General features: G+C 46.2%; 2 protein-coding genes across 2 annotated transcripts; one reads left to right on the forward strand and one right to left on the reverse strand.

The window, feature by feature from the left end:
• The first annotated feature begins 6,660 nt into the window (after window positions 1-6,660).
• On the forward strand, window positions 6,661-14,919 carry C1S (complement C1s). Its single transcript, XM_057368257.1, has 11 exons — window positions 6,661-6,810; window positions 7,223-7,427; window positions 8,533-8,710; window positions 8,961-9,086; window positions 9,750-9,949; window positions 10,157-10,310; window positions 10,545-10,660; window positions 10,897-10,975; window positions 11,229-11,366; window positions 11,851-11,925; window positions 13,397-14,919. The coding sequence occupies exons 1-11, from the start codon at window positions 6,806-6,808 to the stop codon at window positions 14,188-14,190; spliced, it is 2,070 nt and encodes a 689-aa protein (XP_057224240.1). The 5' UTR covers window positions 6,661-6,805; the 3' UTR covers window positions 14,191-14,919.
• A 1,110-nt stretch (window positions 14,920-16,029) lies between these two features.
• C1R (complement C1r) lies at window positions 16,030-23,886 on the reverse strand. Its single transcript, XM_057368279.1, has 11 exons — window positions 23,636-23,886; window positions 22,678-22,912; window positions 22,251-22,443; window positions 21,924-22,067; window positions 21,574-21,770; window positions 20,957-21,104; window positions 20,751-20,872; window positions 20,104-20,182; window positions 19,566-19,706; window positions 17,559-17,633; window positions 16,030-17,295 (listed from the first exon to the last, which is right to left on the reverse strand). Coding segments are annotated over exons 1-11 (2,139 nt in total). The 5' UTR covers window positions 23,638-23,886; the 3' UTR covers window positions 16,030-16,492.
• Between the last annotated feature and the right edge of the window lie 752 nt (window positions 23,887-24,638).

Below are 24,638 nucleotides of genomic sequence, written 5' to 3' on the forward strand. Positions count from 1 at the left end.
CCGCCCCGCGGCGCCTGCGATTGGCCAGCGGTGGCAGCGGGGCAGGGCCCTGCGCGCACTAAGGCAAAGGTTACCCGCGAGTGGGCGGTGACGCGGGCCGGCCCCGCCGGCCGGTGATTGGCGGAACGGCCGCGGGGGGCGGGGCCAGGGCCCCGCTGGGGGCGGGCCCGGGAGGGCGGGGCGGAGCGCGGCTCCTGATTGGCTGCGGCGGGACAGGAGAGCGGCGGGGCGGGACGGGGGTTATTCGCGGACACGAGGCGCGCGCGGAGGGCGGGAGCGCGGGCGGCGCCTGGGCCGAGCTCGGGGCCTCGGGCAGGGTCTGGGCCGGGCCAGGGCTGAGTCTAGGTCTAGGGCTGAGTCTAGGGCCGAGTCTAGGTCTAGGGCTGAGTCTAGGGCCGAGTCTAGGTCTAGGGCTGCTTTCTGGCTCTGGCTCTGGGTCCTGGACACTGGCCGTGGCTTTGGCCTCAGTCGTGACCTCGGCCACAGCCCCATCCCTATCCCTGGTCTTGGCCGCAGCCTCGGCCTCAGCTTCARCTCAGGGCGCTGCTTGAGCTATCCCAGCACTGCAGGTGCCAGTGCCCCAGTGGCTCCTAGAGGACAGAACCCTGGTGCGTGGCTCAGAGGGATCTACTCCCCACACCAGCATTAAGGGCAGCCCCTGTCCTTTGCCCCGTGCTCAGCAGGCCACAGGGGCAGGCGCTGTACCAGTGCCCAGCAAGGGGGAGAGAAGCAGTGGCCACATACTAAAGCACCAGATATTCCACCTGCACAGGGAAGAATTTCTTTACATTGTGGATGACARCGCACTGGAACAGGCTGTCCAGGGAGTTTGTGGAGTCTCCCTCTCTGGAGGGATTCAAAACCYGTGTGGATGCATTCCTGTGTCACCTGCTCCAGGTGACCCTTCTTGGCAGGGAAATTGGTCTGGATGACCAGAGGTCCCTTCCAACCCTAACAATTCTGGGATTYTGTGGCTCTCTACTCACTTAGCTGTTGGGCCCACACAGAATCTTCACAACTCATCTGCTAGGTAGCCTTCTCTTTCGAGTGTCCCTCCTGCAGCTGTCCATGAGTGCACCCCAAGTTCTCAGCTGAAGTTTCAAGTGTAATGGATGTGATCTTCTTCCTTTGAGTTACCATTTYTCTGCTGGGTCATTTCATTGGACAAACTTCACTGAAAAGGCAAACACAGACTCATACAAAGGTTGACATAAGGAGGGACATCTGGAGTTCTCTGATCCAAACTGCAGCTGACAAGCAGGACTCAAACCTGGCACCATTTTCTCAGGGCATTGCCTGGGCAATTGCTGTACATTTTCATGTGTGGAGAGCTCCCAGCCTTCCCRGGCTCCTGAACCAGTGCTGAATCATACTCTTTATCCTGGTCCATCCTCCTTATCACCACCTTTTTAGTAGCAGCACCAGCACCATTTCTTGTCARTTTTGACTGGGAGAGGGACTGATGGGCAGCATGGCCACATAGACCTCATTTACTTTGGAGAACAGGCTAAAGACCTTGCCTTTCCTTGCCCTTTTCTTTTCCAGGCTAAACAAATCCCRATTCCTCAGTATCGAAGCTCTAGTCACGTATCCACCAGGATCTTTCCATTTGGTCCACACCTCTCTTGCTCTGGGGAGTAAAAAAGTGTGTGAAGAAGGGGAAGCCCTGGTCTTCTCCAGAAATTCCCTGGAGACAGCGTAAGGTGCAGAGTGGCAGGTTAAGATGTATAACAAGGGCTTAAAAACTCCCCTGGACAGTTGACTCCATCAGGTTAGACCTAACAAACAGGGTTCTGCATTTGTCCACCCTAACTAGTGGACTAATCTGCCAATTTTTTTGCAAAGTCCAAGGACTGGCTTTCCACAGAATACCTGTCTCTCATTTCCATGTTCAGTTGTGTGGTTTTGGTGTTTAGGCCACTTTCCTAAGTAAATGAGTTCTACATGAGCAKGATGACTGTCTGTCCCTCCTCAAGTCATGTTTGATAAGAAATGATCMGTTTAATTCTGTAATTTGCTGTTGTCAGAGAGGGGTTTTAGAAGCGGCATCTGTTCCGGAGATTGCCTAACAGTTTCCATTGCAAGATTGTTTCCAGTTGCTCGAAATGTTGCTATATTTGACCTGTTTAGATTAAATGATAGATAGCCACTTGGAGTCAGACCACAGTWGCTCTGTGAGCAGGTTTTGAAATTCAGATCATGATGAGTGTACCACGATTTTTCAGTAGTGTCATTATTTTAATAATCAGGGCGGTGTAATGTTTGAGAGGAGGGGGTGTAGCCAAAAATCTTTATTTACTGTCCTTTCGCTATACCRTGATTTCATAACCATTAGCAAGAGATGGAGTGGAGAGGGAGACAGGAAACTGTTTGGAATAACACACAGGGAAAGATATGAAAAYAAGTTTTCATTAGAAGGATGAATGAATGGGTGACCTTGGATCTAGTGGGGAAAAAAGCCAGGAATGGGTGAATGAAAAACCAGAGAGACAGAGAAGCTCTTGATTTGGTGGGTATCAAAGGTGGGTATCTGTGTGGGCCCAACAGCTAAGTATGCTTGAAATCATGTCACCTTTTGAGTGCGAAGATTATTGCACTAATAAACCATAGAATCAAGGCTGGRAAAAGCCTCTGAGATAATGGAGTCCAAACATTAACTCAGCACTGCCAAGTCCACGCCAAACCATGACCCTAACACTGAACATATCCAGGGGTGGTGATCCCACCATTTCCCTGGGCAGCCTGTTCCAATGCTCAGCCACTCTTTCGGAGAAGACTTTTYTCCTAAATCCAACCTAATCCTTGGCAGGTTGAGGCTGTCTCCTCTTGTCCTGTGCGATGTCAGGCGCCGTTTCTCAGGCACCGACGGCTCCGTTCCCCACTCGTGCTCCGCGGAGAGGGGAAGCTGCAGCTCGTGGCCCCGGTGGCKGCGGGTGCGCTCGGACGCTCCGTGCCGGGACCGGAACGTGTCACCCACGGCGGGTCAGGGAAATCACCCCCCGACATCCATTCTGGGACCGAGCGGGCACTCCCGAACGGGACTCCACGGGGCTCGCCGGTCTCTGCTGCCGCCTCTCGGTGCTGCCGGGACCGGCGAGCCGGTTCTGCCCCGCGACTTCATCCGGGAGAACCGGCGGGCCCTTCTGCCGCGGGGATGTGGCTACGGCAGTTTACAGTCAAGTGGTTTAGAGGCTGAGAGAATTAGGGTTGCCCGGTATGGAGAAGAGAAGRCACCTTYCAGTGCCTAAAGGGGCTGCAAGAGAGCTCGAGAGGGATGTCTTACAAGGGCAAGTARTGCCAGGACAAGGTGGCATGGCCTTAACCTGAAGAAAAGCAGATTTAGAATGGATACTAGGGAAAAATTGTTTACAGTGTGAGTGATGAGACACTGGAACAGGTTGTCCAGAGAAGCTGTGCATGCCCCATCCTTGGAAAAGTTCAAGGCCAGGTTGGATGGCYCTGAGCCCCCATGGTCCAATGGGAGATGTCTCTGCCCGTGGCAAGGAGGTCAGAACTAGACGACCTTTAAGGTTCCTTCYAACCCAAACCATTCCATAATTCAGTGAAAGTAAGCCCAAGTATTTARGAGTATTTTACTGTAATGGATGAAACACCCCAGGGACTAGGGGAATGAAGTCAGAAGGCAGCAGGCATTTCAGTGGTACATTGCACTGAGCAGAGTATTCCCTAGACCCAGGTTTTACTGCGAGATGGTGGAAACTTTGCATTGAGACTCATTGAATGAGAGAGTAAGAGGTGAACAGACTCTGGTGAAAATCCCCTTGGTAGAGTTTGCAGAGGTGGAAATCAGCGAGTTATATTGAATGGTTCTGAGCCAGAACACACCTGCACTGCCAGGTTTTCCTGGGGTTTGTCAAAGGCTCCCARTTTAATGATTGGCAGCAAAACTGGYCTGGATCACAAGAGGGAGGTGGGATGTGCAGTGTGCAGGAAACCCACTGAACCCTCTTTTGGCAGAATGGGAAACAGGCAAATTACTGCCAGGGTCTTGSTACATTTAGGATATTTTGCTTCTTATTTTGTATCCTTGATTCCCTGCTACTTATATTCCCTCGAGTTACTAAGTTAATGTTGTCTTCTCTTTTGATGTTTATGCCCTTTTTTAATGCGTTGACTCAGTGTTCCCAGATGGGGATGTCTGTGGCTTTTCTTAAGAACTTGGGAAAAGCTTTTTTCCCCCAACTTCCTGGGGGAAGACAAGTCAGTCAAGCCTGTTTTAAGTGGTAATTTTATGAAACCTGGAACACTACTTCATGTGCTTCATAACATCTGGCAGAAAGTTTACAGCTACGCAACTCTGAGTCATTTTAAGAAAAGAGTTGTCTTATGCAATTCGGGAAAAGTAGTATGTGGTCACATAATTAAGGAATTTAAGAAAATGCGTGTGCCTYTGAGCAGAATTATATTGCAYGGGTAAATTTAATGCTATCACTTAYTAACCTTAATGACATGATTTTGCCTCTTAAATTGTTATCTGGCRTAGTTGCAGTGAATTGTGAAATATACTACCTGGCCATTTCATCCTATGAGTTGCAAAAGCAATASAGATTTAAGAAAATGCAATCAAATGCTGTGTATGTATTCAGYGTAAATATATACCAGTATTACCAGTCTTTTGCATAAACARTTATCATTATACAGTATGTGACCAGATAAAATGCAGCTACTTATTTATTTAAATATTTTCAGCAATATTTTTCTTAGTTTATAGAAATTAATGGATAAATAATAAATATTTCTGAATTAATTTCTAAAGAATTATTAATATTCATGCACATATTCATCTACCCCTGCTATAAACGAGTAGAGTCAGGTTTATATGAAAACATAGAATTCCCTTGTAATAAAAGGACATGCATATAACAGTTCACACTCATTTGATTTCCACCATGCCCATTTTAAAATATGATTGTGTCTTGAAGAGTCACTGACAACGTTTTCACTTCACACAACTCAGAGGAGAAAACATCTCCCTGTGATTTTTTGTGTATCTTTCATCACTGTTTTCCYGGTTCTTAAAATTCCAGTTCAAAACATCAAGCTGTGCTTCCAAGAGACATCAGAAGTGAGATGACATTCTGTTTTCTTTCTCTTTCCATTCTCATTTTGACAAAGAAAACAGACTAGGCATGTTCTTCAAGCAAAGCCTTTATCCTGACTACAGTGAAGTCAGTTATGATTCATCTGGAGGTGTTTCTCTCCCTTGACAATATAAAGAATTCTTTCAGATAAGCTTTGCTAATGCACTTTGTCTATGGCCTGTTCAAACTTGAAGCATTTTTTCTCCTGTCTAAAACAAGCTCTGGAGTGTGCTGTGCTGACTGTAAAGGGTAGAGGTTGTAATGGAGTTTTGTATTTTCATTTATAGTCTGGTCCCAGTGCAGCTGGTTTGTGAGGAGGACAGGGTTTCCAGAGTGTTCATGACAGACATTTCAGCTTGTGTTTGGTCATGGCTTGTGGGCACTGGCTGGGTTAAGGGTCCTACCTGGAGAAAATCTTTAAACTCCTTTCTGTAAGGGTATTAGACCTAACTTGCCCCTGGGCTAAGTCTAATGAACATAAACATGAGGAACATGCTCTTACATGAAACTCTCTTGGTAAAATAAAAAGGTGTTAAGTGTTCCTAGTGCTAAACGTCCCCTTATCAAACACAGCAAAACCATGTACTCCTACTCCTGCTGATAACAGCCTCAGAGAAACACCACATTGAATAGGCCACTATTTTTTTCTTTTCTTTTTCCCCTTAAAAAGGGTCCCTGAAGCACCTGATGAGGAGCAGCAGYAGCAGCCCTTCGGCCATCAGGTTGCAGTGAGACTGAACTCCACCAAAGTGATCTCTGGACACGATGTTCTAGCAGGTTTCTCTATGCAGAAGCATTGGACTCTCCCTTTTCTCCATCCTTTGGATGTTGTTCACAGTTTTTAAAAGGGAGGGGAAAGAAGAGGAGGATAGAGAAGACAGCCGAAAACTCTGTTCCCCTCCCTTTTCCCCAAAGTCATCTGATTTCCCGAAAACGCAACCAGACCGGTGCGCTCCCCACGGCAACTTCAGCCAACAGAATTGTGCAACTTTCTGGGAATTCCCCTTCCTGCCGAGGGCTTTCAAAGCCAGCATCTCACGCTATCAGGAAGGCTGGGAAGCTGCATCCCACAGATAGAGGGTGCTGCGATATTGCGAATTAGAGCTCCTTTCCCCAGACCTCAGCTCTGGGTGCGTTTGCAGGAGGGTGTGAACAGGAAGAAAAAAGAGAGAAAARAAGAGAAAGGAAGAGAGAAGGAAACCAGACGTGAACTATGGAGAKAAGGTAAATATTGCAGGCATTAGGACTGAGAARGCAGAATATTCCCCAGCGTCTGACAGCTAGAAGAGTCAGGACAAGATGCTCCCCAGCTCCAGGGTCTTCGCATGATTTTTGAGGTGCTGGGAAGAATGGGTTGGGYACCTGTGGGGGACGTGTTCTCTGTCTTAATTTGCTGTGGTCTGGATTCACTGATGCTCATAAGAGAAGAGCAYGGGTACTGGTGAGTACCACGACAGAGATTTTGTCTGCACGGATCTTAGCCTCCCTTCTTGGGTTTGCTCTGTGCAGGAAGAGGCAGAGATATAAACTTGCTTTTCAGTCAAAACCTTGACCTAGTCCTCACAGGCTGGGGTTTTAGGGTCTTTGACCTGCTTAGCAGAAGCACAGGCWACATTAACCAATCACACCGGTTTTTATCCCAGATCGTAACTCCAAAGTCCAGTTCCTGAAGGTTTTCAGAAAGAAAGAAGTGCTTTTTCCAGATGTGGTGAGTTATTAAATCTCAAGGTTTATTAGTAATTGCATTTTATAAACCACGTATTTTGCCTGTGATACTGTACTGATTTTCAAATCTGAATGTATCTGTAGACCAGGCTACCTCCAGAACAGGGTGAGGAGTAGGGAAGAGCACTTACAACCCTTGTGTTCAGCTCCTGCAGCTTTACCAGCACTTACGGGGGTTGAGAGAAGCAAAGAGCACAACTGAGGTTGTGTGAAAAGCTACAGGGAAAGAGAAGCTCCACACAGCCACAGCAATGGTCATTAAAACTCCAGAGCCAGGAGTGCTGTGCTGCAGGCTGTGTGCAGCCAAAGTCTGGTTTGTTCACTGGGAGCTGTGCAACTGTGCAGACTGAGAGCAATTCTGCAAYATCATCTTCTCCTCTCTTCTCTACTCTCAGGTCCCTGATTTTCTTCTGTCTCCCTGTCTGGGCTGATGCGGCCTCCATGTATGGAGAGATCTTGTCACCCAATTATCCCCAGGGGTATCCCAATGATGTGAACCAATCTTGGGAGATCCAGGTCCCTTCAGGATATGGCATTCACCTTTATTTCACACATCTGGATCTTGAAGCATCRCAGGGCTGTGAATATGACTTTGTGAAGGTACTGACCATGACCTCGAGTRAGAAAAAGTCAGGAAGGCAGGTTAGAGCACAGAACAGCAAAGCTGTGCACAAAGCTCAGGGCTGGGAGAGGAATTAGGCACAGCCTTCCTGTTCTGAGCTCCAGGAAGTCCAAATGACTGAGTGCATCTCCACTGGMAGTCATGAAATCAGTTTGAGTTTGCTTTATAACCAGGGCTGTATGCCATCTGAGCATCCCATTTATGCTCCCCATCCCATGTTTCTCCCAKATTCTTAGGAAAAGCCTTCTTAACCATCACTGACACCTCCCCATTGCAAAGCATACTCCTACCCAGTGAAGTGCAGAGGTAAAAAGACCATTTTCTTAGGGCAATGGCTATCTATGCTTGAAAATATTCATAATTAATCCGTGAGTGGACATAGGTGATTTATTGCAATCAGAATTTGATTGGAAAGGGTGGAGGCTGAAACCAATTCATCTATGTAGGGATAATGGTTATAAGGGATAATGGCTATACAGATAAAATTCTGTGGTCCCTTGCACCACAGTTTTTTATGATCTATGCACCACAGATTTCTCAAAACTAGCTCTGCTCCGCGTTGTCCCACAAGGCACAAAAGATCAAACACTTCCACAGAMACAGACAGAAACAAGACCATCCTATCCTGCCATAGCTCTGTGGGAAAAGGGGCAGTAAGGGGAAGTGCAGCACCAGGACACCTTTGAGGAGGACCAAGGAGAGGAGGGCAAAGGAGGACCTTTGAGGAGGACCCAAGAAGGATGGGTGTGCTCTGTAATAAATATATGTCCTTTTGCAACATTGATGAGTTCTTTAGGCTGCTCTGAGTGGTTGATTTTTTCTGCTTTGGATTACCATGTTGTTCTTTTTGTACAAGTGGGCCTGAAGAAAGGATACTAACAGCAAACTGTCTGGATTAATTTGTATCTGAGAAATTAAGTAAGTCAGTAGGAGGAGCAGTCGACAAGTGTCTCCCAAATATCATTAAACTGGTTGTTTAGGGGCTCCATTCAGCTGCACCTTAGCAYCTGTAAGCTGAACGACTCAAGTGTTGTTAATTCCACATGTTGAAGCAGTGAGGTGAGGTGACTGAATTTTCTGCAGATCCTGTCTCGTGGCTATGTTGAAGGTGTGCTTTGTGGGAAGAAGAAACCTCGAGMCCCTGGCTCCTGGGTTGTGGAGGAATTTTTTGTCCCTTACAACACCCTCACTGTGACCTTCCAATCAGACTTTTCCAATGAGGAGCGTTTCACTGGTTTTGCAGCCTACTACACTGCCGTGGGTAAGGTTAAAACAGCCTCCTCTGAATCTCTGTASTGTTCAGACTGGGAGGAAAGCTGACAGGAGGGTTTTTCTTACAGAGATGCCTCATTTAAAGAGATCCCAGCAGACAAAAGTGCATTCCAGTATGGCCAGTATAAATACTGCCTTAAAGATACATTTTTCTTGCTGTCCACTAGTGTTTGCTTTACTGTCTCCTGCCTTCAGGGCCCTCTCCTTATTCTGGCTGATTCATCTTTTCACACTTGCAGACGTGGATGAGTGCATGGATTTTGTGGACGAACCTTGCAGTCATTACTGCAATAATTATATTGGAGGTTACTTCTGTAGCTGTCCACCAGATTATTTCCTCTATGAAGATAACAAAACTTGTGGAGGTAAGAGATGTGTGTGAGCTGTGGTCGAYAGCAAGAGTTAATTTAGGCCAAGTGGGATATTGTATTTGGAAGACTTCCTCTAACAACCTTCTCAGCCATTTTTAACAAGTATATTTTGGGGGAAAAGGACTCCATCCCAATGAAAATCTGAACTGCAGTAGACTGTGATTTGGGGGATTTCTATTAACATATTCTTAACAATCTTGTTTTTATTTTTGTATCAAGAGACTTAAGAAACTACTAAATGACATTCTTTAAAGACTGTTATAGACACCCTTCTTAGCATACTGCTATCTGTGAATCTTTAAATCTCTGACAATACAGGGCAGTTCCATAAAGACACAAAAGTGGCCAAGGGCCTGCTTGGCTTGAATCAAAAAGTTGCAAYGTCACAAATGGCACATGTTGAAAGGAGTATAATGTGAGGACCTGAGCATGATGAAAGGGAGCCTAAACTGCAGGTGGAGGGTAAAAAGGAGTTGAAGACCCTGGCTACTGTGTAGAAAGTGGCCCTGGCTTCAGTTTCTTGACAAGATGCATTTCTTGGACACGGTTATTGTAGGTAGCTGGGCTGACTGGAGATGGGCTGGAAGAGGGTGAGCTTGTCAGGGGCACACATGGACCATTTCCTTTCTGAATCCTACTCCTGTTCCTTAATCCTAGTGAACTGCAGTGGAAATGTCTTCACTGAGCCCACAGGGGAGATTGCCAGCCCCAACTATCCCAACCAGTACCCAGAGAACTCCAGGTGTGACTACCGAGTGTCTCTGAGCYCAGGCTACTTCGTGGTGCTGACCATACGCAGTGGGGACTTCGACGTGGAACCGGCCGACCCCAACGGGACCTGCCACGACAGTTTAACAGTAGGTGTGCAGCTCAGGGTGCTCTGAATCTCCCATCAAATTCCTCATATTCTGAAGACTCTGGGGCTGCTTAACTTTCTTTTCAATTATGTTGCCTTTTGGAGTTTGTGGGAATGCATTTGAATATGTACATACTGAGTGTGTACTTGAATATCTCTCTCCATACATTTGGTATTTCTCATTTATTCCTGTTTGGTATTTTCCCAGATTGTCTCTGGAAAGCAGCGTTTTGGTCCTTATTGTGGTAGCCAATTCCCAGGTCCTCCTGAAATCAGAACTAGGAGCAACATTCTTGACATAACCTTCCAGACAGACCATGGCATGCAACACAAAGGCTGGAAAATACGCTACTATGGGGATCGTGAGTAAACACTCAGGAATGAGTTCCCTCTGCTGCTGAGTTAGGGACAGGGCTTGTCCCAGGTCACATTCATGGCATGACAGCATGCTGACAGGCTCACAGCTGCTGGTATGGAGTAAAAGGAGGATGACTGCTTAGTAGGGGGAAAAATCACTTGGGAGAAAGAAGTTGGGAGCTSGAAGGAGAGTAAACCTTGAACAAGTTAATCACTGATTTCTGCCTATCTTTTGAAAGCTATAACCTGTCCCATGAGTGTCATCCCCAACTCTGTTCTTGAACCRAAGAAGGACAAGTACATCTTAAAGGACGTTGTGAGTGTGACCTGTGTGGAAGGCTATGAAATTGTGAGGGTAAGTTAAATAAAAAATTCATATGTCCCCTCTGTCCTACTCAGCAACATCTTGAGGCCATTCCCATCAGGTGTCCTGAGTACCTTTGGAGACTCAAAGTTTTTTTTTACACAGTAGTAGTAAGAGGACACCTCTTCCAGCCAGTGCAGTATTTTGAGACCCCTCCACTGGAGCACCTGTGTCAGATGCATTTCATGTCCAGAGACTCAACACGGATCATGTGTTCTTTTTCCTAGGAACGAGATAGCATCAGAAGTTTTCTCTCMGGCTGTCAGGAAAATGGTGAATGGAGCAACTCCCATTTGAGCTGTGTTCGTAAGTGACCCGTGTATGTGTTGTGGGAAGGGAACTGGAATGGAGTGTTTAGGCTCTAGATCCACTATATCTCCATATTAGGGAATGCTGAAAGACTGGGATGCGAGCATGCTGAAGGGACAGRGAAAGTGAGCCCACATGACTGCACAGGGGTCAGAGAAGCTGAGTGGTTCTCTGTCATACAGAAAAACCATATTGTTGAGTGAGGGTGCCCCTCGGATTATATTTGATCCTTTTTGTTTCTTCTCTACAGCTGTGAACTGTGGTGATCCCCCTCCTGTGGACAATGCCCAAGCCTCCTACGTTTCCACACTCCACGAGCCTCTGTACACAGCTGCTGTCCGGTACCAGTGTGAGGCACCCTACTACACCCTGGAAAACACAGGGGATGGTGAGCATTGCCTCTGCCACACCATCATATTCCTCTGGTTAAAGGCCTAGGAAATGGTTCTGGCACCTTCATGGGGCTGGGATTTTATCCCATCAGGTCAAGGCTGGTGTGGGGTTGCAGGCAGCAGTTTTGTGTTGTCTCTGTGTTTAATACACTCTAACGATGCCTGTGCTCGGGCTGTTGACCTTAAATGCATTCACAAGTCCTCTCTGCATTTGCCTTGTGAGTGCACCATGATGGCTTTTGTCACAYGTAGCACAGAGCTCTGGTGGAAAAGTAAAGGACTCAAGAAATCTATTAGGTGAGGTTTCTTTGGAAAAGGGGTAGAGGCACCCTGGAAGTGACATAACAGCAATGTTCACCAAGCTGTGTATGCTTTGGAAATGAGAAGGTTTATACATCCTATACAGTAATGCCACTTACCCTGTGTTCATCTTGCTTGGATCCTTATGGAACTCTTTTTTTTTGCCCCATGTTTTTCAAGTGGTGTATCATTGCTCAGCCAGTGGAGAATGGATCAACAAAGASATGGGAACAAAGCTACCAAAATGTGTCCCAGGTACTACCCAAAACTGTGTGTATGTTCATGCAGCATATGAAGAACACTGCTTCTTCCACCTCTGYTTGTTTTTCCCCCTAACTTTCAGCTGATAAAGAGAATTTTAAAACCTATGTATTCTGCACACTGTTCAGTTCATCCCCTTAAAGAAGGCAGAATGACTTGGTCTAGCTGTACATGATGCCTGTTCACTGCTTCAGACCCTCAAATCCTCATTGGCAAAGTACAAGACCCAGGTGGAGGAGATTCAACTCCCTTGTGGGCCAGCTCAAAAAGTGACTTGGACTATACAAGACACAGTGAAAAAGGCAAATTGTAAGAGCTCAGGGAATTTGCTACCCAAGAGGAGGCTACAAATAAAATAAAGCCGGACTCTTCTCAGTGGGACACAGCAATAAAAGGCGATGACAGGCTCAAGTTGCAACAAASGAAATTCTGATTGTGTTTAAGGAAAAATGCTCCTCCAGAGCACTGGAGCTGCTGTCCAGAGGGGCTGCATAATCACCAYCCTGGGAGATGAGCAGAAGTTATCTGTCAAAGCCCCTAAGTAACCTGGCTTTGGAGTTAGGAGGGCAGTGGGGAGGGCAGTTAGAGAGGAACAGGTTGAACTAGAGGCACTAAGCACTATCTTCCAGTCTAAATCTTCCTATCATAGTGTGAAATTCTTTAATAAACCTCGCTACATGCAAATAGGAAGCTACCCACTGGCTATAATTCCGTCATCTCTGATTATTTGACTAAGGATTCAATGTAAACAAGGCARTGTGGTAAGAAATCAAGTTCCTACTGATGTCAGAATGACCAGCCTTGTTTATGTCTTTCGCATTAACATTCTGCAAAATGTTACTGAACATCTTGCTCAAAAAGCCTGGAGCATTTCTGCACCTGTAAGACTCACAGATAAGATCCCCCACTGCTTAAGATTTTACATACTAATAGAATGAAGAGGAAAAAATGGTAAAAAATCAGTGACAAACCTGAACTCTTAACCTGAGACTAGCAGGAGTTCACAAAAAAAAAAAAATTAAAATTTAAAGAGCAGTGTCATATTTCTAAGAACTCAAACAAGTATTTTTTCAAAGACAACCCCTTCATCTAAAGAACATAATTCAGCAAAGGAAAATGCCAGCTAAAAGGCAATTAAATTGTGAGCTTTGACATACCTAACACTGTCAGGATGAGAACTGCTTTCCAGAAAATTGAATTCGAGAATGAAGAATTTCAGTCTAAATTGGGTGTTGATTGTAGTTTTGCTAAAATTTTCTTTGATTTTTCTGTAAATACTATTTGCAAGATCTGTGGCATAGAATATAAACATGGCTACTTGGATTCAAAAAATATTTAGAGGACACAGGAAGGAGGGGTCTATAGGGTCTATGGGCTTATGGGCTTTTTAGCAGTACCAAAGAACCCCTTGTATGTAAATGCTAATTCTCCTATCTGGTTCATCATTTTTTTCTTGTTTTTCTAGTCTGTGGGGTGCCTAGTAATCCCATCCAGGACACAGGAAGGATTTTTGGAGGCACCCGTGCAGAATTGGGCAACTTTCCCTGGCAGGTGTATTTCAATGACCCCAGAGCAAGTGGTGTGCTCATCTCTGACAGATGGGTGATGACTGCGGCTCATGTGCTRGAGGGGTATGAAAACCCCACCATGTACGCTGGGGTAATCGACGTTCGTAGAGACTCTCTGAGATGGGATGCTGAAAAGCTGGTCCCAGAAGCTACATTCATCCATCCTGATTGGAAGGAGGAGCCCACAGAAACCAGGATCGATTTTGATAATGATATTGCACTGCTGAAGCTGAGGGAACCTGTGAAGATTGGTCCAAACATCTCACCCATCTGTCTTCCTGGTAAATCACCTGAATAYGAGCTGGAAGAAGGGACTCTGGGCTACATTGCTGGCTGGGGCCGGAGAGAGGTAGGAAGACTCCCTGCTTTTCTTTGGAAGGTCCAGATTCCAGTGGTGAACATGGACAAGTGCCGGTCTGTGAAACCAGAGGGCTCTGACGACTCCATCGTTTACATATTCACCGACAATATGATCTGTGCTGGTGGTGGCAAGGACAGCTGTGAGGGGGACAGTGGTGGAGCCTATGCCATCCCGGATCCCCTGAATGCCACCCRATACTATGTCGCAGGGCTGGTCTCCTGGGGGCCAAAATGCGGTACCTTTGGTCTTTACACCAAGGTGGTGCGCTACTTGGACTGGATTAGACAGACCATGAGCAAGCACGAGGATGAGGAAGTTTGGCAGAAATAGCTGTTTCTCCTTGCAGCACAATCACCCTTTCCAAATGTGGTACCTGCATGTTTGGGCTGGCTGTGACCCTGTTCACTCTGTGCATATAATGGGCAATATGTAATATTTTTATATAATACAAAACAAAGTATAACTCATTGTGTCTACACTGAGTGGAGAGTCAGGGGTATGGATCTCTTTCTCCTATTGTCATTACATCTGGGAAGGGAAATTCTCTTTCTCCCACTCATAGCAGTGTAAAAGGAAGTCATTATTCTGAATAAAGAGACTCCTTCTGCTTCCTTTCATTTCCTTCTATCCTATTTTTTCCCATTTGGAGAAGACCTAGCCATGCCCCATTGAAACCTGACAAGGAGGTTTCAATGAAGACAAGAGAGATGAATAGTTGGTTTCCAGGGAAGGTTCAGAGCCTGGTTTCTGGTTTATGTATTTCCTGTACTGTTCAGAATATCTAACAGCATTAAAGAATGTCCAAACTGCCTTTCGTGCAATGTGCTCTTGTGTCTGTGTTGCCTTTCTTCTTCTCAGTATAGACTGAGTTCTTGAAACTCCCTAAATCAAGTGTCTGGTCATATCCTGATCCACTAAGCTGCAGCTTTCATCAAGCTGTAACTTGTAGTACCTCACCTCTCTGCCTAAGAGTCTTTATGAACTTATTCTGAGATGGTTCCATCTCACTGAGCAACCATTACCAGCAATGAAGACTTTGGATTTCTGAATTAAGCTGAACAGAGCAGACATCTTCAAAATCATTCCATTCACCTGTCCTCACGCTTTATTTTTTTTCAAATTTTATTGTGTTAGGTAAGAAATAAAGCTTGATTTTTCTTCCAAAACACTAGCTTATCTTGATTTAGTGAAGGAATATTATCTGACAGATGTTGGGGGYATTTTCTGCTCCAGAAGGTCGTATATCACTCACAGACACCCTTCCACTGAGATGATCAGGGAACTGGTACAGATGGCATACACTGAAAGACTGAGATTGTTCATCTTGAAAAGGAGAAAGCTAAGAGGGGAATCTAACTGCTGTATTCAGATACCTAAACTTCCAGTTGGGCTTTTTCAGGATGTGGGTCAGCACTGGAACAAGTGCCACAACAGACTGGGGAATCTCTGACCCTAGATCTCTTGATAATTTTCCCAGGCAGGCCCTGAAGCTCTGAAGTTAGCCCCACTGCTGGCAGTTGATTGGACAGAGGCATCTTTTTCTAGCCTGAGTTTTCCTGAGAGTTTAGGAAATGGTGAGGAGGATGTGTACAGCTCTTGGGAGATTTCATGTGGAATCCTGAGCTCAGCTCAAGCAGCTTCAGTTTTGTGTAACAAACGAAAGGCTATTKGATTGTTGATCTAGGATTTTATATCTTGTTTCTCTCAGTGACTTATAACAATACAGTAGGTTATCTGCAATAGAAAAACGAGTTAAGAAGACAACTCCAGAGAATATCCACAACACAAGAGAGGTCACCTTTTCTGAGTCAGCATCATTTTAGAGCTGCTATCCTGCAGTTAAAGCTTTATTTCATATAGTATTAAAAAAATCCATCCTTAAATTCTCATCAGTAAAGGGTGCTGGGCTCTTTTTTCCATGAGATTGTTTGTTGCTTTCCCTGTTTTTTTTTTTTTAACGTGGAATCACTCAGGCAAGCTATTTTTGCCTCCCTTGAAGCCACCTGGGTTTCAGACTGGGTAGTCTAATGGTAGTTTTGGCACAGATGAGCAGCTGCCACAGGCCACTGCAGAATTGGAAACACGGTAATGGTAGGTAAAGCAATCCTGAWATAAAGTCCATAAATTACTTCCAGTGGTGGGGAATATTCAGTCRTTTTTAAAAACAAAGAGAGAAAACYATAAAACACCTGGTTTATCCAGCAAGTACTTTAATATTCATAGAATCTCACCGATGCCAATGGGCWTACACACACTGTACTCAGTAGAAACTACCCCTTCCTTCAAGGAAGTCTTCTTCCCCACAGCCTTCCCATAAAATAGAGTACAAAAGTAGGCAGCAATAGTCTCATGATATCGTCAGCATTTCAAACAATAACATGTTTGCTGTCATGAGATTTCCTGATAATATTAAGGCTTTATCCAGTAATAAGATTTGGAAGAAGCAGAACATCCACAAAGGCATCCCACAAGTGGTGCAATCACAGTATGGTGGCTTTCAGAAGTGCTCGTGATGAAGGTTACATGCTTTGCGTGTTGGAATAACCTTTGGGACATCATCAAAAGCTTTGGATATGATTTGCTGTGTCTGGAAAYGCTATCAGTGATGCTTCAGTTAGGAGGACAGCAATATCTAGAGCCTATCCTCCTTTATTATCCCATTGATCCACTCCACATAGTTGAGGATCTTGGTGTAGAAGCCATAGCCGGTGGCACAGCCGATTCCCCAAGAAACGATACCAGTGGCCACCCAGCGGTCACTTTCCCTGTCTAASACCGTGAAGACGCTCCCACTGTCCCCCTGGCAGGTGTCCTGCTTGCCTTCGAGGAAGCCAGCACAAAACATGTTCTCAGTGAAAACCATAGGGATCCCTTTCTTATTGCTGTCCAGCCAGCTCTGACACCTCTCTCGAGCAACTGCTGGTAGGCTCACATACTTCAGATTGTTTGAGATGCGGTTTTTATCCACGCCAAAGCCGCTCACATAACCCACGTGCCCGTGTGCGTAGAAGGAGGTGTTGGTAATGTCTGGGAGGCAGATGGGCAGCAGTGTAGGGCCCAGGGTTACTGGGTTTTTCAGCTCCAGCAGGGCTATGTCCCCRTTGAAGTTGTGCTCATCTTTAGGGCTGTAATCTGGATGGATAAAGATCCTGCGTACAGGGTGGTTACCCATCTTGTGGAGCTCATCTACATCATTGTGGCCGAGAAAAACGTCAGCCTCCTCTGCCAGCTGCTCCAGGCTCACATTGTTCCGTGCTGCTCCTTTGGGGAAGATGGTGTGGGCAGCRGTCAGGATCCAGCGATCGCCCAGGAGTGCACCTCCCCCTCGGCCATTGATGCCAGTCAGAGCCTGCCAAGGAAAATTGCCTCTCCCTGCTGATTTGCCACCCAGGATCCGCTGGACTTCAACAATGGGATGGACTGGCTTCCCACACACTGTGGAGAAACACAACAACATGACACCCTCTGTTGCACTGGCTTTTCTCTCTCTTTCCTCACCATTCTGATTTTCTCATCACTTTCTTCACCATTTCCTCATCACTGTTTGATTTTACATTGTTTTGGCTTCCTGGATAGTCTTCCTTGTTGTCCCTCACCAATACTTTAATCCTCACTCTCTCCCTGCATGTAGTCTCACTTTTGTACTGACTGTAAGCATGAGTCAGAAAATACCAGACAAAGTCAGAGCTTTTACTGACCTGGCAAGCAGGATGGAATCATCTTCTGGCCATCTTGATCCAGCCAGGTTCCCTCTGGAGAACAGGTGAATCTGTCTGGAAGATGAGAGGGAAGGGAATGAGACCCAGGCATGTTAGCTTGGGGTGGGAAAATAGAATGAGATGGAATGGGATGGGATGGGATGGGATGGGATGGGATGGGATGGGATGGGATGGGATGGGATGGGATGGGATGGGATGGGATGGGATGGGATGGATGGAATGGAATGGGATAGGATGGGATGGAATGGGATGGAATGGGATGGAATGGGATGGAATGTGATGGAATGGGATGGAATAGAATAGAATAGAATAGAATAGAATAGAATAGAATAGAATAGAATAGAATAGAATAGAATAGAATAGAATAGAATAGAATAGAATAGAATANGAATAGAATAGAATAGAATAGAATAGAATAGAATAGAATAGAATAGAATAGAATAGAATAGAATAGAATAGAATAGAATAGAATAGAATAGAATATTTTCAAGAGATTCCTCAGTTCTTCCATCCCAAAGCACCCTTTCTAGGGAAAAGCTGCCTGTGGTAAAGTATGGAATGTTTCCATCTGTGCATCCTGAAGCACCTCAGTTCCAGGGGAGMAGTAAAACTCAGGCACTGCTCCTTTAGAAGAAAGGTCTGAAGGGTCGTCTGAGTGAAGTTTTCACTGTGTCCACATATGTACAGAGCACCGTTTGACCTCATTAAGCCCAAAGAAGGGAAAGAAATGGTGAAAGCGTGGATTTTAGATTCTAGCTTCTGGTGTAGGTAGTTTGCAGAGAGTAGGACAAGGTGTTTTTTTTCCAGGAATGGGGACCAGATGAGTCAGGTACTGTACGTGCTCAGTATCTATTTCTGAGCCAAGGTTGCAGGTCAGCTAAATTCACATGTCACCTCAACACAAACTCTGCTACCTCCAACACTCTTGCTTTTCTTAGCAAGTTTGTGCTGGTGACTGAAAATAATTCTTTCACCACTTGTCTTTGCTTTGAAGTAAATACTCCTTAAAAAAGTGTTTCCTGTTCTCTTTCAAAATTTACTAAATTATGGTGACTCCCCATCAGAATTTGGCTAGCACTGWTATTCACTTGCTCCTGATCTTTTTTCTGATGAGACTGAGCTTTGATTCTATATGAAGGAGTTAAGCTCAGCGGTGAGAATAATCAAATTGAACATTAATGCCAACTTAAAGAACTCCTTAGCTGCTTGCTCCTGGCCTTAGTAATAATGTGTCAGCTCTCTCTGGCAAGCAGCTCAAATATGTGTCCATGCTGGCAACTGTATCCAGAAGCTGATTCAGCTGATTTTTTTTTTTTTTTTCTTTTGTGCATGGCAAATAAGCAACCAAGGCCAGGAAATCATGAACTCCTTGTGCTGTTCTTGGAATCAAAGATCCTGCATCATCAAGTAATGTCTCAGGTGTAAAAAGGAGGCATGTGAATGGTTTTGAATAATGACTTAATTTTTCTGAACTGCTGCATCAAAATAGATTTTTCTGTAAGTATGTTTTTTAACTCTTAGATATCTCTGCAGCTCAGCAATATTCCAAAAAGCTATGCAGCATTACAATGGAGAAGAGTGTGCGCTTATTTATTTGCAACTGTAGTAACTTGGACAGATGTGGGGAGTTTTTTGAATTTTGGTGATTCCCAGATRCGATACCTCAAATTTCAGTGAAAGAATGAAATCCACTAGAAAAGAATGAACCATGACTACAGCGGAGAGAATAAGACCTTCTGCAAAAGTTAAGGGGARCATGGAAGAGGGATGTAATGGACTCTGGGAATAAAGCAGGGTGGGAATAGGCTGAGACCACAAGGCTCCAGTGATGCGCTGCAGGATCAAGGAAAGACTGGAGAGTCTGCAAAGCAGAAAAGCATGAGCCCTAAGCCTGGGAAGAAAAGACAATTCTGATTGGGCTTTCCAGGCACAACGTGAGAGGGTTTTCCAGGCACAAGTTTTGGTGTGTGTGTGATTAAGACTCACCTCCGCCAGTTCCAGTGACGATGTGGTAATAGGGCTCATTGCACTGGTATGAGATCACTGATTGGTACTCGTTGTTTGCAGATTCGTTAATGTAGCTGAATACACCATTGGTCAGGGTTTTAGGGCTGCCACAGTTCACAACTACAACAAAAGAAAAAAAAAAAAGAAGACATGAATCAAAGACAGACTGCCTGCAAGTCTAGGCACTGGGACCATGATGTGAYGGAACAGTTAGGACAGTGGGCAGAGAGAGGTTGTTCTGAAAATGGATCCCTTACAGGGGTCTTTTGCTTTTAGATGTTGCAACATCRTAGCAAATTTTGAGTGATATTTTACACATTTCTGTAAGGGAAGAAAATAATTCGAATTTTGGCAAGCAGAAGAATRTAAGTCAACAGTGGACCTCCTCAGGTCCTTCCAGCCAGCACATCYGTGAGACTATGGCATGGACAAACTGAGTCAAGGAGGGTGAATTCCCCTTGTTCCTGGAGGGGGAAAGCCACAGCAGGGGATGTCATCTCGTTCTCAGATCACTCACTTTCACATTGGGGCATGGGTTGATGCCACGTGCCATCAGCCTGGCAGACAGCCGTGAAGGATGGCAGCTTTCGGTCACCCTGTGTGGGAGAGAAAAACAACTATTGTTTGTACTGAGCCTTTCATTCCCTTCCCCACATTAAAATATTATTCTATCTGACCATGTTGTCACTGCTGTCCAATATTTGCCCCTCTGCAGTTTTTTCCAGTTGCTGTCTCCTCCTGCCTTCCCTGTATCCTGTATTTGCCCCAGGCTACACAATCTTCAGAGCAGGCCAAGACACCAGCAGACAGCAGCTATAAAACCATGACAAGTCAGAGGTGCCACCCAACCCTGGCAATAGGATGGCAAGGGAGGCAAGAAATATCTGCCTTGAGTCTGATTTCATATACTTCCAAAGAGGCATTTTTGTTCACCGTGGAATACTTCCTGGGATCTTAGTCCCTCATCTTCTACCAGGGCTTCATGAAAGAGTTACTGCATAAGGAAGAGAGCAAAGAAAGAGAAAGTGCTGGAAGAAAGCTGAGAGAAGCAAAGGGGAAACTGAGGTTGCTGTGAATGAAATCTCCAAAGGAAGTTTTTCTGAAAGGTGAAAGACACAACCTGAAGAGAGCATATGGCTGAAGGGACTGGAGAAGGGATCTCACCTCCATCAGGTTATACCCAGTCTTGCAGCTGACAACAATATAGTCCTGAAATCGATACACAGGCTGCAGGTCTCTGATGATGGTGAACTGATCCCGTGGGACGGGCTGTGGGCACCGTATTTCTGTTGGAGAGTGGGACAAATTCAGTTGGGATTAGCAAACAGCGTCAACAGGCTGTAGTCACCTCTGGGGCAGAAATCTCTTACTCTCTGAGGTGTAGTGGATCTTCCAGCCAYGGCTTAACCCCGACTCATCCGTAAGGAACAGTATGTCCACCTCATTGCTTTTGGTTTCAATGACGCCAGGTGTTTCCCTGCCACAGAATTCACCAATCTTTCTCCCTCGTGCTTGGATCTGAGGAGGAAAACGTGTATCACAGGGGTAGAAACACACTCTCTGCCTCTCTGCCTCAGTATTTCAAYGCAGACCAAGTTCACCAGAGTGCCTATGATGGTGAATGGGGCTGGATGTCTGACCCATCTTTGCTGATGATCTGACAGATCAGAACAGACTAGCCTACCACAAGCTCTGTTCTCTCTTACCATGGGAATCAGAGCTGTCAGCACCTTCAAATCCTGAGATTTAATCAAAGGGAAATTAAAGTGGAAGAAGGACAGGGTTTTTTTCTCTACTCACAAGGGCCTGTGACCYGGAGCTTCTGACCTCAGGATAGTGCACTGAGGGAGGGACGGGGACTCAGCCCTTTATGGAATGGGGTATTCCATTTGTACTGATCCCACATTTCTCATCTGAATGGTGGTGTCCCATGATTGGGACAGGTCTGGCAGCAAGGCTGGGAGGAGAATTTGCTGATCTCCAGTACCTTGAGCTGGTCATAAGGACAGTGGACTTGCTGRTGATCATCAATCTCAAAGGGTTCCAAGAACTTGAGGGTGACAGACAGACCCTTTTGTAGACGGATGCTGTAGTTACACCGAAGGTTTTCGGGGTAGGGCTGGGGGTACTCAGGGCTGCTCAGGTACCCAGACGTTTCTGTGAACAACTCACTGCTGCACTCCACTGGTGAACAGGAAAAAAGCAGAGGTCACATCGTGGGGCTGTGCCTTCTTCAGCCCCATCATCTGCGTCCTAAATCACCCTTCCTTCTCCCACCCTTCCTGGGTGAAGGGCTCCTTCACTGGAACTCCCTGATCTTTTGAAATTTCTATTTACCTTTGCAAGAATGGTGGTCGCTCTGAAGCTGGTAGCCAACCCGGCATGAACAGAAGTAGCCACCCACATAGTTGTGACAGAAGTGCTGGCACTGWGGCCTTTCGTCATTCTCGGCAGCGTTTTCAGGGTCACATTCATCCAGATCTGGAGACACAGGAAACGCAGGCACAAGGGGAGGAGAGCGTTAAACCTCTCTGCTCTACATTGAAAGTACTTCGATATCCACATCCCTTATTAAAGCTTCTCTTTATTTGCCTGGCAAGGAGGAAAATTGCTTGGAGCCCCACAGGCTTTTCCTTCTGCATGCTAAGGGTATTTCCTACTCACCCACAGCTCTGTAATATGCCAGGAAGCCCTTGTAGGGGATCACTGTGCCRTTATCTTCATTGGAGAAATCCGAGTGGAATGCTAGGTGCATCTTGTTCCCTTTAGATACAAACTCCTTTCTTCCTGGGTGATTGCCTGTGGTTGACCCAAGCTGGCCACAATATCGGCCCAAGTCCTTCTTGTCTGCTTTGATCTGCAAAAGTGAAGAGGAAATCAGTGCAGCCTCATCAGATTGAGTCTGCTCCACGCAGTGGTATTTCCCATCAATGAGCTRCCAGTGCTTGCTCCACCCATTTCTATCTTTAACCCCTTCCCTTTCCTTTGAGGGAAGCGTCAGAGGAGGTCTGGTGGATGCAGAGACATTACATGTGGTGGCACTGGATTCCCATCCCCAGGCACCCCTTGGCCCAGGTATCCATGCACATACCTTAACATAGTCATAGAAGCAGGACTGAGATGGCTCCAGGTCAAAGTATTGGAAGGTCAGCTTYACCACATAGCCTTTTGGGACCTGGATGTCCCAGCTGGTGATGTTATTGTTGGGATATGGCTTGGGATAACCAGGGGATCTGATCTCCCCAAAAAGGGGAGACTTTCTTGGGACTGGGCTGGAACCAATCACTCCAAAAAAGAGGAAGGCCCATGGAAGACAAGGAACATGCCTGTGAACATGACAAATAAACGATGACATTGCACAAAATTAGGTCAGTCTAAACCGGGGGASACTTCACAAGTGACTTGTGCACTGTCTAAAGGAATGCAAACACAGGAGGCCTAGTTGCAGGACCAACTCAGGGACAAGGAGAGCAGCTGAAATGAAGACACCAGTACTAACACGGCTCCAGCAAGGCACTGTGACCCAGCCAGAGAAATTCATCAACACAGGAAGCAGTGTGAAGGAGCATGGGTGAATTCCCTGAGTAARGTCTGCATGTTCTCAGAAGATGTAGGGCTGATTCTTGTAGAACCAGGTGAAGTTTGGTCCCCCTTGGCCCTGGGCTAGTGGGTCATTTTAGGTTACTGCTAGTTTAGGATCTTTGGTGAAGATCTGAAGATCTCAAGCTCAGGTTTTTTTTTGTGGAGCAATCCTGGTGTCTCCAGGCAGCTCTCCACCCAGTCATGCTTCCGTCTCTGCTCTCAGAAAGTTGGCACTCGGGTTTCTCCCCTTATCACCCCTCTTGCCCTTTGAGTTCCTCTGAAACAAGMTCTCTGCCCAGATCTCAGGCAAACACCAGCCAGGAGGACCCTCCTAGGAGCTGGTAACGGTTTAACAGAGGGACAGCGAGCCGCAGCTTAGCCCCGTTGACCCCGTCTCCTCCCTGGAAGGTCCAGCCCCCCGAGCGCCCCCCGCCCGGCGCGTCCCGCTCCCCGGAGCCCCGACTCACATCTCCGTGCGCCTGTCCCTGCTCGGAGCCGCTGCTGGGGGAGCCGGGGGCGGGCGGGACGCGGGGASGGAGGAGGAGGAGGGAGCGAGGGAGGCAGCAGCGGGGAATAGAAAGCCGTCCTGCGAACAGCCTGGCACCGGACCAGGTCCCGGCGGCGGCGCCTGCTGCCCTCTGCTGCCGAGAGCCGCTGCCCCGGCCCGCGAACACCGAGCCGGGGSTGCTCCGGGGCTGCCCCAGTGTGGCCGCGCAGAGCCGAGCTACCTCCTCTGCCCCAGGAGGCAGGAAAACGATTGCCAGAGACCCCTCCGAGGGCTTGGTCTGCAATCCAGAAGCTGCTCCGAGTGTGCTCCCCGCGAAAATGTCCTCCAAGGAAGTCCCCYACYAATCCTTCTGGGCTGTTTTCTGGTATAGAAAGATGAGAAAATGTGCAGTCTTCACAAGTTAATTCAAACTTTAAAAAATCAAGCCATCAAAAAAGATAAGTGTTCTCAATTCTGACCTGCTGAAGAGTGCTTAGGGGTGGGAGGGAATGGAAACCGGGATCATCTTCAAGGAAAGCAAGAAACCTCAGGCACTTGAGTTAAAAAGATATTAAGAAAAATGAAAAAGTCTACTGAATTAAAAGCATTCTGAGAACAAATCCCTTTTCAAGGACCCTTCTTGATGTTTCTTCTGCAAGCATTTTTAGGAGAAACAAGATAGATTGATAAGGTTCTCTATTTAATGGGGAAATGAGAAAATATAGCAACTTAAAAATCCCTTTCAGGTTTTTAACAACATAGTGCCCAAGACATATATTGTGTGTCCCCAGCTTTATGAAGTTTAAAAATTCTTGGCTTTCAGGCTTTGGTGTAAGTGATAAAACATCATTTTAGTGTTTTTCCTTAGAATTAAGAGTGGCTCCAGAGAGATGAGGAAGTGTCTTGCATTGAAATCACAGGAAGTAACTCACAGATACTAAACCATGATGAATGAAGATGAAGATAGTGTTAAAAAGAATGAA

The sequence above is a fragment of the Malurus melanocephalus genome, unplaced genomic scaffold (assembly GCF_030028575.1).
Source record: "Malurus melanocephalus ecotype Western Australia unplaced genomic scaffold, MMel_1.1 scaffold_89, whole genome shotgun sequence".
Taxonomy (NCBI): Eukaryota; Metazoa; Chordata; class Aves; order Passeriformes; family Maluridae; genus Malurus; species Malurus melanocephalus.